Below are 14,249 nucleotides of genomic sequence, written 5' to 3' on the forward strand. Positions count from 1 at the left end.
ACTTATGGTCCTAGAGAACTTTAATCTGCTTTCCCTGGTTTTGGTCTCGGAAGTGGCCCAGGAGTTTATGACTACCATGGCAGCCATGGCCCTATCCCAGATCATCTCAGTTCCGACTCGGTCCTAACAGCCACATAGCGGATATGATTTTCATGTTGGAGCAATGGCAGTATCACCTGGTGGGGAGGCCTGTTGGTTTCCCCCTTGTCATGGTCAGGTCATGCCTTGGTGTCCCCGAGATTCTCTTACGCTACCCTCCCTCTACAGGGAGGCTGGATCCATTCAAGTGGTCTTCCCCCAGTGACTGATGGATCTGATGGGAACTTTGCTGCACAGTCCTGCCGAAGCTCTGGTAATGTTCTGGAATCAAAGGGTGGCTGAGGCTTTAAACAGGATCGTGCCTGTGCACATTCTTTTAACCCTTCACTCCCACCCCTCCCTCTGTTTCACGGAGGAGCTGCAGGTTTTGAAAAGGATTAAAAGATGTCTAGAACGCTGCTGGAGGAAGACAAGAGATGACTGTGACTACTACTTATAGCTGCCATTAAGGCCTATCTCATGGCAGTAAAAGTGGTGAAACGTTTCCCCACTCTTACGGCATCTTCAGAGCAATGCCTGATGGCCCTGTTCAAGATCACCCAGTCCCTCCCGGGCCAGGGGGACTCGGATATTCATCTTAAGGGTCACACACCTGACAGACAGATTTGCTTGAATTCATTCCCAGATAGAACCCATGCATTGTGCTAGATGCTTGGAAAGTAGTTATCTGGGAGCAGTTCAGTCCTGTTGGTACCTGATGAAGTGGACAGGCTCCTCGATGCTGTCAGTGCAACTACCTGTCAATTAGATCCTTCTACGTCTTGGGAGGTGAAAGCCTCCAGGATGCTGACTGTCAGGTGGTTTCAGGCAGTGATTAATTCTTCACTGCAGGAGGGGACATTCCAGGGTCCATTTAAGGAGGTCCTGGTTTGCCCCCTCCTAAAAATAAAAAATCATCTCTTGGTCCAACCCGCCTGGACAATTCTCATCCAGTTTCCAGTCTTCCCTCTTTAGGGAAGATGGAATAGAAAGTGGTTGCTTGGTAGCTTCAGAGGATCCTGGATGAAATTGATTATCTGGACCCCTTCCCATCAAGATTCAAGCCCTATTATGGGACAGAAACAACACTGGTCACACCTGATGGGGTCCAGGAGAAGAGTCTTTTCTGCCATACTCTTGCCCTATGGAACATTGTACCTCCTGAGGTGAGATCCGCCCCCACCCTTTTAACCTTCTGTAAGGGCCTGAAGACGCTCTGCTAATTGGCCTGGAGCTCCAAGTGGGGCGGGAACCATTCTGGGTGTGGCTATTGGATTAGGAAAGACCCCTACTTCTTCCTGTGTATTTCATATTCCTCTCCTCCCCATCTTTTAATAGTATTTATTTTTGTTGTTATTTATTGTTTTATTATTTTAATATATACTAGTTTTAATGTTTGTAAGCCACCCAGAGTATTTTCCGGACAAGATAGGTGGCACAGAAATTTAATAAATAAATAATAAAAAGTTCTGGAATGATCTGGATTTCTACATGCTTCAGAAAGTAGCCTGATTGAAAGAGATCCATATTTAACTCGAATAGATTGTAATTTAAACACTTAACAGGGTCCTTGTTTCTCCTAGGAACTGGAGTTTGCAGCTCCAGAGAGAAAACCAATTGATTTATGACAATCAGTGACAGCCACCAAAGGTGCATAGCTGAAGTATCCTTCAGTTTGTGTTTGCCTAGAGCAGTGTTGTTGCAAAGTTACAGCTTCTCATTAAGTGTTCCTGAGTCTTGATTCAATAAAGATGTTCTCTTCAGATATTTTGTCAGCTTAAATATCCATCTACCTAAGTTAGAACCTAATACACTGACCCATTAAAAACCAATTGAATTTAGAGCCCCCACCATTCTGTTAAAACACAATATATTTTACATCAGTGGAATAATTGATGGCAATAGATCCATTTTGTCATATAGCCTAAATTTAGGAGATTAAGCCATATTCTATCACTATGATTGCAAGGATTTAGACCTACTAAATCACAGATAAATGAAAGGATACGGCTGCCATTGATCAAGTTTGCCTAGGGCAGGAGTAGGCAACCTTGGTTCTTTTATGACTCGTGGACTTCAACTCCCAGAATTCCTGAGCCAACTATGCTGGCTCAGGAATTCTGGGAGTTGAAGTGCACGAGTCATAAAACAGCCAAGGTTGCCTACCCCTGTCCTAGGGCATATAAGGGCTGAAAAGCTAGTTTTATCCCACCCCTTCTGTTGCTATTTAAAAGGCCTAGGACGTAATCCTTGAAGGTGTAAAAGACATAGGTGCCCAATTAAAATCAGAGTTCATTAAGGGCTGCAATTTGAAGTCTGGGAAGAAAAATCTACTGTTTCAGATAAAAGATTCAAGTTACAAATTTTAACATGTTTTAGGAAGTAATGGAAAGCAAGAGGCCACAACCAGCACAGAATCAGTGTGCTTAAGAATGCTCTTATTATGTGTTGAAAAGTATTGGAAATATATTAGGTTTCTCATTTATAAGCAGATATCAACATACATTTAGAATGTTGTTGAAGAGTCATTGTTTGAGTAAATACAGTACAAGTCAATTGATCATAACAGACAATTGCTGACATCTTTCTATGCACTCTGAGAAATATTTTTATATTGTGTAACTTCTGCAATTTATAACAGATGATTTTAATAGCTTTGCTAACCAAATGTATTAATTTATTGAGTAATTCTTTCTTGACATCACTGGATATAAGGGAATAAGGACTTCCTGCATTGTTACATAAATAACCTGGTTAAAATAAAGAATTGTCTACATGCTATAGGTTTAATATTATTTTTTTGGGTTGTATCCTTTTTATAGTTAATAAAATGTTATTGCCCATAAAATGAGTGATTTGCTTTTTTTATCTTAAATGTTGATTGGAATAATTGTGTGCTACTTTTGTTGTGGAAGATTAACAATCCCAGCTAAGAGTTAAGTTTGAATTAACATTTTTACCTTAAAAAATTCATTATTGTTTGCCATGCCATGAAAACCAGTTCATCAAATGCACAGCTTTTTGGATTGATGTTAACTTCATAAAGAAATTTATAAAGAAACAGAAAGAGAGTTGCAGTGGTTATTAATTAGAAGTTCCAGCTGATTAAGTAATTGTGCCCCAGCTGTGATCTGACATCAAGAAATTAAGTATTTTTTCAAGTGCTACCTTTAAAATACATGTCCACCAGAAATGGGAACTATTTCCTTTAAAACAAACCCTTGCATGTACAGCTTTCCAAAGGAACTACATGTCTACGGTGTCTCATCCAGTGCAGGATAGAAATTCTGAAATCTCTACTAAAGGTAATGCATCTTGCTGTATTGGAAGATTTTTTCAGGAATTTCTTCTATTAGAAATACATAAGATGGACTCTCCCAGAAATTGTAGAAATATCTTTGGGGGAAATAAATTATATTCAGCCTAGGAGCAATCATTAGCATGGTACAGTCTGTTAGGCAGCCAAATTTTACTGATCATGACAAGTAAACGAGGTTAATGGGTGGGTGGCAAACAACTAGGAAATCTAAAACTAAGGCTAGATGGGGAAATTTAAAAAGGTATTCCAAAATATGCAATGGCAAACTGTCCTACAGCTGTATTAATTGTACAGATGTGACCACAAATCACCTATGTCAATCATTTATGTTTGTTAGGCTGTGAAGTTGTAGGTGTGAGGAAGGTTTTATTAGGTGAAATGTAAATTATATATATATATATATATATATATATATATATATATATATATATATATATATATATATATATATATATATATATATATATATATATATATATATATATATATATATATATTTATATAAATTACCTTTCTTTGATTTTTTTCCCCATTTAACAAAAACCTAACCCAAATAGGAAGACTTTAGTATTTCTATATCATCAAATGTAATTTATTAGAAATGAAATAGAGTACAGGTATGCATACATACTTGTATCCAAGTACTTAAGATGTTTGTCAATTAAAAAATATTTCAGTATTTAGAAAATACATTTAAAAATAGAAAATGACATTTTCTGTTTCTCAGTCCCATGAAACAGTTTTGCTTCTCTACTGCTAAATCTGATAGAGAGGCCTGCTCTGAAAAGCACAGTTCATTCAAGATGCTATTTTGGAGTGAATATAACACAGCCCAATAATTATTCCTTTGATGGAACAGAGTAGCTCTGCTGTCATGCCAATCCAGCATCTTTAGCCATACTATAAAAAATCCCTCTGGATGAAATAAGACTTGAAGGAGAGTCAAATTCTGCAATTCTTCCTCTGTCCAGAACTAGGACTCTGCAAAGCAAACAAACAAAGAAAAAAAATTGCTGAAGAGAGTTGATTGCCATACAACCATTCCTTTCCTAATTGTGGAATCTAATAGAATCCTTTTCAGTTCCACAAAGGCCCTGAAACATTATTGCTGAACCACATGAACAAAAAAATGACATGAGAAAGGAAAAGCTAAATGTGCAAAATAACAGAGTCCGGTTTAGTACAAATGTACCGGATACATCATAGGGAAAAAAAAGTTGGTGATAATTATTCCAGCATTTCTTGTTCCTACTGGATGATTACAAATCACCTGCTTTTTGATGAAGATGGCAGTGGACATGATCCAACTGATCCAACATCGATAACCAGCTGGCTTTAAAGGTTTGTTCCCAAAGAGGAACAAGCCTCATTGTAAGTTGCAACCTGTGCTGCAGCTTGCCAAAAAAGCCAACACAGTCCTAGGTTGCATTAATAGAGGGACATAATCAAGATCATATGAAGTGTTAGGACCGCTTTATAATGCCTTGATGGCCACACTTTGAATATTGCATCCAGTTTGGTCACCACAGTATAGAAAAGATGTTGAGACTTTAGAAAGAGTGCAGAGAAGGCCAACAAAGATAATTAGGGACTGAAAGCTAAAACATGAAGAATCGTTGCTGGAATTGGGTATGTCTAGTCTAACGAAGAGAAGGGTGAGAGGTAACATGATACCAGTCTTCCAGTATCTCAGGGGTTGCCACAAAAAAGAGGGAGTCAACCTATTCTCCAAAGCACCTGAAAGCGGAACAAGAAGCAACGTTTGGAAACTAACCAAGGAGAGAAGCAACCGAGAACTAAGGAGAAATTTCCTGACAGTTAGAACAATTAATCAGTGGAACAATCTGCTTCCTGAAGTTGTGAATGCTCCAATGCCGGATGTTTTTAAGAAGGGATTGGACAACCATTTGTCTGAAATGGTACAGGGTTTCCTGCTTGAGCAGGAGGTTGGACTAGATGACCTACAAGGTCCCTTCCAACTCTGTTATTCTGTTGTTCCTTACCCATCTGATAATGGTATTAATTAAAGGGATGGATTCATTTTTTCTTGTTTCGAAGAGGACAGGGATATATCAGAACCCAGAGTCCAACAAACACTTTTTACACCACTTAACAGTTGGAGGTAATGTGGAAAACATTTAACTGTCTTTTAAGTTATAAATGGTGAATCTAGGAACACTCCCAAACTCTGTAGCACACTGATCCCTTATCTCAACTTTGACAGCCTGCCCAGGAGGTTATAATGTCTATCTGCCCAAGCAGGGAGACTGATGGGCAGCAGTCGGCCGGACACTAACCAAATCCCCAACGTATCGCAATTGCCCAACACAAGGTACACACTTTCAAGAGTGGAAATCAACCCAGAGAGGAAGCCTGGTAAAAAAGCAACTCCCTCTCCCCGACTCTCAAATTAGCATTACGTATTGGTCATACTTAACTACCTGGTGTAATCCATAATTGTATTCAGTCTATGAGCAATCGTTAGCACAGTAGAGTCTTCAAACTGCGTTCTTATTGTCATCTGAATGAGATCATCTGTCTCAAGATCAATTGCTGCTGTGGCTTCATCCAGAACAAGTATTCTTGTTTTACGAAGGAGTGCTCTTGCCAAGCAAACAAGCTGCCTTTGGCCAACGCTGGAAAAAGTAAGTGAAAGTTTTGTTTTAATCAATGAGCGTGTGAAGGATGCGGCTTTAAGAAAACCTAATGCTGTGCCAAAGAACGATTCAGGGCAGAAACAATTATTAAGCAGTAGTGTCTGGCTGTTGATACGGTATATCCCATAGAAACTCTTGAAAAAGAGGAAAAATACAGTTCCGTAAAAAAATAACACTTTGCCCTTAACATTTTCTGTAGTGGAAAAAAGCTGCTAAACAAATGTGAGATTGTGATAAACTGTTTCATTTCCTCTCCACCTTGCCTGTACCATGTTCTGGTTATGATTAGCATCAAGACCTGTATCATGTATATAAAACAGTACTTCAACGAAGTGCAGTGTCTATCATGAAAACAGCTCCATGGGGCCACAGACATTTCTTATGTGCATTCAAGGAGAGCAACATAAAAGAAGTCTTCCAATAATTTATAGAGACAGGCAAAGAGGAGGACTAAATGCAAACAGTCCCAGCCCTGCGGTATATTCTAATGTTATATTTTATGCCAGCTTGCATATAGTATTTCCCTCAATTGATTTATTATGTGCACCCATGAAGTTGGTACTGACTCTTAGCAATTGCATTAGATTTTCTCCAGGAGGATCTGTTTCCTAGCTGGGTCTTTCAGGTTTTCCAACAGTGCACCCATCTCGCTGCAATAGAGTCATTCATCTTGCTGCTGATCTTCTTCTTTTCTTTCCTATTCTGTCCAGGCGTCCTGGCCTGTCTATAGGTTTTGCATGAGGACAATGAGATGTTCTGTAACTCCTATTTTGCAAAGCACATTCCAGAGCTTGACAGTATTGAAGACCTTTCTATTAAACAATGAATATTCTCTTAAACAAAAGAAAGTAATTCAATAGTGTAAAATGTCGAAAGACCCAAGAGGAAACAGCCTGTATGGAAAGACTGATAAAATGGGATGGCTGGGGAAAAATGAAAATTATGAAATGGCTGGGAAAAGAAGAAAGGAAACTGGGAGAGAATCAGATTGGGGAAAGACAGTAGAAAAGATTGGGATGAAAAAATAGAAATAACTAATTGACTAGATAGGTTATTTCTGGTTCAAGCTGACAGCTATTTTAAACTATTGCCAGGGATAGAAGTGAGAAGTATTCCCAGATACTGTAAGAATAGATAGTATTCATGTGCATGCACACACATACACAGTTCGCAACAAAGGGTAGGGCAGGAGATGATAGGATCTTAACATAAAAATCTAATGAGGACTGAGCATAGACAGTGAATTGCTAGGGGAAAGGAGATACGAAGGCAATTCGTATATTTCAACCTTTTTCTTGAAATGTCTCCTTGTTATATTTATGTCTTCCAAATTAGAATTGTAATTACCTCAGATTTTCTCCTCCTTCTGAACATTCATAATCTAGCATAGCAGGCTGACTGCTGACAAACCTCTTCAGATGGGACAGTTCAAGAGCTTTCCATATTTCTTCCTCAGAATATTTATTAAATGGATCCAGATTCATTCGGAGTGTTCCAGAAAAAAGAACAGGGTCCTTAAGAAAATGATCAGACTGGATTTAGAATGCGTGTCTAAAGAAATATGAGTTACCTACCCATACAGACATATATATTAGAGTATTTCTGAAGTAAATTCTAACTCAAGAAGACATTAAAACAAGTTTGAGTGTATAATCTGCACTCTTCGAGATTGAGCAGCCATACCAGTATGCCCAATCTGGATTAAATTGTAAGGCAGTAAACACTGGGAGAAGATAGTCCTTAGGTAACCCAGCCCCAAACCATGAATGGAGTAGAAAAGAGCTGGAAGGGACCTTGGAGGTCTTCTAGTCCAGCCCCCTGCTCGAGCAGGAGAACTTATACCATTTCAGACAAGTGACTGTCTAGTCCAGGGGTATCAAACTTGCAACGTCATGTGATGCAATGGGGTGAGTGCGTTTTTGCTATGATGCATCTGGCCCGTGGGCCAGCAGTTTGACACCCCTGGTCTAGTCTCTTCTCAAAAATCTCCAGTAATGGAGCCCCCACGATAACCAGCACCTTCAATTATACCTGGAGAAACAAAGGCATTTATTTATTAAATTTATATGCTATGCATCTCCCCGATTAGGTGTCTCTGTGGAGCTCTTGGAGCAGTGGTGTTACATAGGCTGAATATCTGGTAATATTTATTATCCATGCAGCCATGTTGTTATATTGTTTGTTTTGCTGTTTTATATTTGTTTTAATTGTTTGTAAGCAGAACAGAGTCATATGTATGAGATAGGTAGCTATATAAATTTTAATAATAAAGCTTCAGATTGCAGAAACAACTATTTTCCGGCACATGGAATGATACAACTCTGCTATTCATCAGAATCTTATGAGATACAAAACTTTGAGGTTAAAAAAAAAGAAATAGGAAATCTTGTTTTTAGGCATCTTTAAAATTCCTTTCAAAGTAAGTGGACAAAATACATTGATTATACATACAAAGATCATCTCATTTAAATTACAGTGTTTGGTTCCCAACTTACATTTGTCCTGGGACACAAGACAATAATTCTAACACAAAAATCTGCAACTGTTACTGCTTGGCTATACATTTGCAATCCAAAGTCTACTGGAGTTGGGGAGCCAATAAATATAAACAAAGCAATAATGCCCACTAGAATGATTTAATACAGGGGTCTTCAAACTTGGCCCTTTTATGACTTGTGGACTTTAACTTCCAGAATTCCTCAGCCAGGCATGCTGGCTGAGGAATTCTGGGAGTTGAAGTCCACAAGTCATAAAAGGGCCAAGTTTGAAGACCCCTGATTTAATACATAAATGTAGGCTTACTTGGGGAATTATAGTCAGCTTGGATCGCAAGTCATGAAGGCCAATATCTGCAATTTTCAACCCATCAATGGTAATCTCTCCCTTTGTGGCTTCCAGTATCCTGAAGAGGCAGAGGGTCATTGAGGATTTGCCAGCTCCAGTTCGTCCGACAATTCCAACCTAATTCAGTTTTGAAGAATCAGCAATGGTTAAAATGATGGTTCCACTGAAAGATTGCATTAAACTTGTAGACGTTGTGGTTTACATGTAGTGTTCTTTTTCTTCTTTATGTTACACTTTCAAGACACTTATCTGTGATCACATTATTGCTATTTTTCATGAAAATCAAGTTAGGGCTTGTTTTCAGGGAAACACGGTATCTGCCTTGAAAATAGCCCATGATGAGCTGTCCACATGTCAAACATTAGCACAGGAAATGTTTTATGACATTTTGTATTATTTCATAAACTGCTTCATGACAAAGATTATGTCATAAATTGTTTTATAAAATTTTCCAAATTTCAATTTCACTGGAGAAATGGGTCACAGATTTTGTATGCATTCTGTAAGTTGGCCTATTTGGTTCGAAAAGGAGTATTTTGGTTTTTCCCTGTACTCTGTGTGTGTATGTGTATATGTATGTATGGTATGCACGTGTGTGTGTGTATATGTGTGTGTGTGCGCATGTATACAGTATATATGTATATGTATATGTATGTGTATACACACACACACACGTACACAGACATACACACAAAACTTTTCTAAACTTCCTTTAATGAAGCTTGATGCTGAAGTGTGGTGAAGGTTCTGCCAACTGGATAAGTGTCAGATCCCCAAAGAAAATGTATTCTATGCATATATCCATTTGCTATTTTCTGCAGCTTTTCTTTGTGTCCTGTCATTCTGTTGGGAGCGGGGAGCTTTGGGGAATGCTTTGCACCGTCTGCTAAGATGCCCTTCCCCTCTTCCTTATCTAAGAGATGGTTTGTGCTTGGAGCCAGAAGAAATCCAAAGTGAGAAAGACCTTGAGGAGCCCTGCTGAAAAGACCGGTTACCAAAACCGGTTACCAAAACACCAGGCCACCTGTGGATTGGCTGGGATTCAAATGAACACTGACACCATTGGGGGGAGAAATATTGAATGCTGCTTTTAATATACTGCTTCACGGGTTTTCCTCTCGGATCTCGCCTTGATTCCCTACTGTCACTAGACCCTAATAAAAAATTCTTTTGAGACAACGCCTGTTTCAAGAGTTCTGCTTTCTTGGGTGGCTTAGCTGAGGTAGGTCCTTACAATAAGTTATTGGCCTGCCCTCTGGAACCAGCTGCCGGTGGAGCTGAGAACTGCCCCCGACCTTCGATCATTCCGCCGGGGCCTGAAGACCTGGCTCTTCGAGCTCTCGGGCCCAGACTGAGGAGGAATTTTTAATTTGGGGTTCTTTTTAACTGACTACAGGGTTGATTTAATATTTTTTAATTTGGTTCTTAATTTTTGTATTTTGGATTTTTAATTCCCTGTAAACCGCCCTGAGTCCTCAGGGAATAGGGCGGTATATAAATATAACTAAATAAATAAATAAATAAATAAATAAATTTCTCCTGTTAAATGTGGATGCCAAAATTTTGAAATAGGTTTTGGGCAAATATAGACAATCTTTTTTATTTGTTGGATAAAAACATTCTAATTTATACTGTGGCCAGGTTTTTCCACATGAAATTACTTTCTTACCTATCAAAGTATCTCACAGAACTCATGAAGGTTGCCCTTTATATCCTCTTATAAATTTGATAATGGAACTGTGGTCTGTTTTATCAGAAAATTGAAGAACTTTTGGATATAAATGCAGTTAGGGCTGAACATAAAATATTTACTATATGATGATCAGGATATGTGTCATTGATAATTATGAATGTTCTAATTCTTCTATCAGCTAAAGAAAACCAAAGTCTTCATTGTTGATTCACTGCAGTAAAGTGGCTATGTTAGAAACATACCTTTTCTCCACCTTTTACACTCAGGCTGAGGTCTTTCAACACCAAATCCAAACCTTTCCTATACCTGACAGAATACTTTGTAAAGACCACTTCTCCCTGGGTGGGCCAGTCTTCTGGAGGTCTTTTATCCTCAATGATCCAGGGAGCCTGAACATGGAAGGAATGTTATAGAATACTGTGTTAGCACTGAAACCCTACTTTCAACTCTGAAGGAATATATTGTATTTAAAGCTCCATGATTAGTATTCAGTCTTCCACTAAATATTAACAGCAAGTGGCTTGTTTAATGAACCATTTAAAATGGGGGCCTTCAAACTTGGCCCTTTTATGACTTATGGACTTCAACTCCCAGAATTCCTCAGTCAGGCATGCAGGCTGAGGAATTCTGGGAGTTGAAGTCCACAAGTCATAAAAGGGCCAAGTCTGATTTAAAAGGAGAGCTAGTTGGTAGGGTGGTAAGGTATTGGATTAGGTTTCATGTTCACCCTTATTTATGGAATGCCTTGGTGACTCTGGAACTCTTTTTCAGCCTCTTCTTCCCAAGGTTGTTGGGAAATAGGTTGGCTTATTTAGTTGAAGTCCTAAGACCTAAGACCAATCATTAAAATTATATCAAATACAATAAACATATACACATGCACACACATGGAGAGTGCATGAGAGGCCTGAAACAATTAGCATATGAAGAGGGCACCAGATGGGTTTTATAAGCCATAGCAACTGATAATATTTTTTTGAAACTTTTTGGATATCTGAAAATCAATCACAAAAGAGGATAATGGTCCCCTCACAGTTATAAAAGGAACTAAGCTTTCTAACAATTAGTAGTATAATGCTCATTTGCCACTGTGTATACAATTGGCATTTTAGTAATACATGTGATACAGTTTAAACCTCTGTATCAGAGTATAAACTTCTGCGATGCATGTAAGGGAGGCCAGTATATCTGCCTGTTGTCACCCAAATTGATTGTGGGGATAAAATGAAGATGTAAAGTGCCATGAGCTCTAAGAGGAAAGGCCAGCTGTAAATTTAATGAATCAATACATAAACAAATAGAGAAACCTTTCTTGAATACAAAGCATTTTGTACACAATATCATTAAGGATAAGACTCGCAATTATTAATCTTCTTTGGAATAACAAAGCTCCTAGCAACTTAGCACAGCCAATGGCAAAGAATACTGGGAATTATAGTTCAACAACATTCATGGAGATGGCAAACTTGCATGTTACTTACTATATTCAATAATATAGTAACAATGAATGACACTGAATAACAATGACAGTACTAATCTTTATCAAGGAAAACATTGCTATATACTGTTGTATCTTTCATTGTTACAACTTGATGAAAGCAAAAACTACACTAGTTATGACGCAGGCTGACACCACTGTATATTAGTATGGAATAGTCTATAGGACAAATGCTCTTCCTTAGTGTAGGAGCAATCTGTGTTTTAAAAATATTTAATGTATTTTCCAGTGCTGTGTTATTTCTGAAATGGAAAGAAAACTGGATAACAGTTGCTTAATGGGACTTCATTCTAGTATACAACCTAGAGCACAGGTTTGCAACCCGCGGCTCCGGAGCCGCATGCGGCTCTTTCAGCCATCTCCTGCGGCTCCCAGTCCTCTGCCATGTGCAGTCCAAAAAAGAAAAAGGGGGACTAAAAAATTTCAACCAATCAATTCAAATATGCAGGGTAGGTGCATATCTCGCCTTGGCTCTACTCTTCAGTCAAACCCTGTTCTGCGCATGCGCGCATGTACGCGCATGCGCACACATTTTTTGAGGCTCCCAGTTTTTCCTTTTGTGAGGGAACCGGTTCTGAGTGGCTCTTTCACTGTTTCAGGTTGCTGACCCCTGACCTAGAGTCTTATCTAGTTATTTTGGGTCCAAAGTAGACTATGATGAGTTCAGTCCGAGAAGCCTGTAATATGTAGCACTGAATTAATCCAAGTCAATAGAGGAATTATATATTTACATTATTGCTTGCTTTTCGAGAAGTAATTTCCCCCACTGAGGAACTCACCTCAGTTTCATTTTCAGAGTATTCTTTCACTCTTTCTACAGCCACAATGTTGCTTTCCAGATCAGATGTCATTCGTACTATCCAGTTCAGAGACATTGTCACCTACACAAAGATTAAAAAGGTATTACCTGTGTCAGAAGGTAATCATGGCTATAAAAAGTAACCAGGTAGCTACCATTGGCAGAGATACTTCTAAAATACTATTAAGCAGTATTTTTCCATAGCATATCTTTAAAAGATAAGGCCAGAAATCCAGATGTTATACGGTGATCAACATCCCCAATACCTATATCAGTGATGGTGAACCTTTTACAGACTGAGTGCCCAAACTGCAGCCCAAAACCCACTTATGTATCGTCAGGTGCCAGGGGCGTGGCCCATTGGGTGGGTGTGGCCAATTGGGTGGGCATGGCTGTAGTGGTAACGGCAGACTGGGTGGGACTAAAAAGTTCAAACAATCAATTCCAAATTTGCGAGATCTCTTTTTTTCCTGCAAGAAGTTGAAATTGATTGTTTAATGGCGCCGGAAGCCTAAAGTGAAAAAGTTTTATAAAACCCAGCTGAAGGCCTAGGACTGGGGCAAAGGCGCATGTGCCCACAGAGAGGGCTCTGCGTGCCACCTGTGGCACGTGTGCCATTGGTTCGCCACCACGGACCTATATCTATCTTCTTTGTAGAGAAACGGGATTCTCTGCTTGAAAAGGTCCCACTGATATCAACATTATCTGTAGGGAGGGCAGTATTACAAGAGGACAAAAGCTGAAACTTTACATTGGAAGACCAAGTAACTTCCAGATATATGACAGCCAAACTGAGAATGGGTAATCCTTAGGAGCTTTTTCCCAGGTTTCCACATGAGGCACTTATAATACTAATATTGAAAGATTAAGAACTGGTATCGGAGTTTGCATTTTTTTTTTCTGTGTGTCTGTTTTGAACGTGTGGTACCCTGGCTCAAGTGCAGAATAATAATGAAAACTAAATAAGAAAATAGGGATGGAAACTTTCTCTAAACCACAGTATCTTTACTACTGTATCTTTAATTATACTGAAAACTGCCTAAGGCTTGTATTATTTCTCACATTCCATTTAAAAATAGGTAAGGCTAGAATTAATTGCTTTGCCAATCTGAATGTGTCACCTTATTGTTACCTGGGATAGAGATTCAATCGATGTGCTTCCTCTTGCCATAATCTCAACTTTAATAGCTTTTAAAGCTGGGAGGCCCAATTCAAATCCTTTGATCTTCCCAGATATTGTAAGTCCCAAATTTCACACGCAATTTCACTACTGCAGATTGACGTTTCTGAATGCACTTTGTCAGTGCTGTGCACATTTTAAAGCCCAATCTTTTGCTTTTCAATTTCAGGGCCACATAATC

General features: G+C 38.8%; 1 protein-coding gene across 1 annotated transcript in view; it reads right to left on the reverse strand.

Annotated features, from left to right (window-relative positions):
- Nucleotides 1-3,973: 3,973 nt before the first annotated feature.
- The window catches only part of ABCC3 (ATP binding cassette subfamily C member 3), an 85,120-nt gene continuing 74,844 nt past the window's right edge, over nt 3,974-14,249 (reverse strand). The window contains exons 26-31 of the mRNA XM_081319499.1: nt 12,869-12,970; nt 10,834-10,980; nt 8,857-9,015; nt 7,402-7,568; nt 5,839-6,033; nt 3,974-4,378 (exon numbers count right to left, since the gene is read on the reverse strand). Coding sequence (XP_081175625.1) covers nt 4,270-4,378; nt 5,839-6,033; nt 7,402-7,568; nt 8,857-9,015; nt 10,834-10,980; nt 12,869-12,970 — 879 coding nt within the window. The 3' untranslated portion in view covers nt 3,974-4,269. The remainder of the gene's footprint in view (nt 4,379-5,838; nt 6,034-7,401; nt 7,569-8,856; nt 9,016-10,833; nt 10,981-12,868; nt 12,971-14,249) is intronic.

Source organism: Vipera berus (assembly GCF_964194415.1).
Source record: "Vipera berus genome assembly, chromosome: 2".
Taxonomy (NCBI): Eukaryota; Metazoa; Chordata; class Lepidosauria; order Squamata; family Viperidae; genus Vipera; species Vipera berus.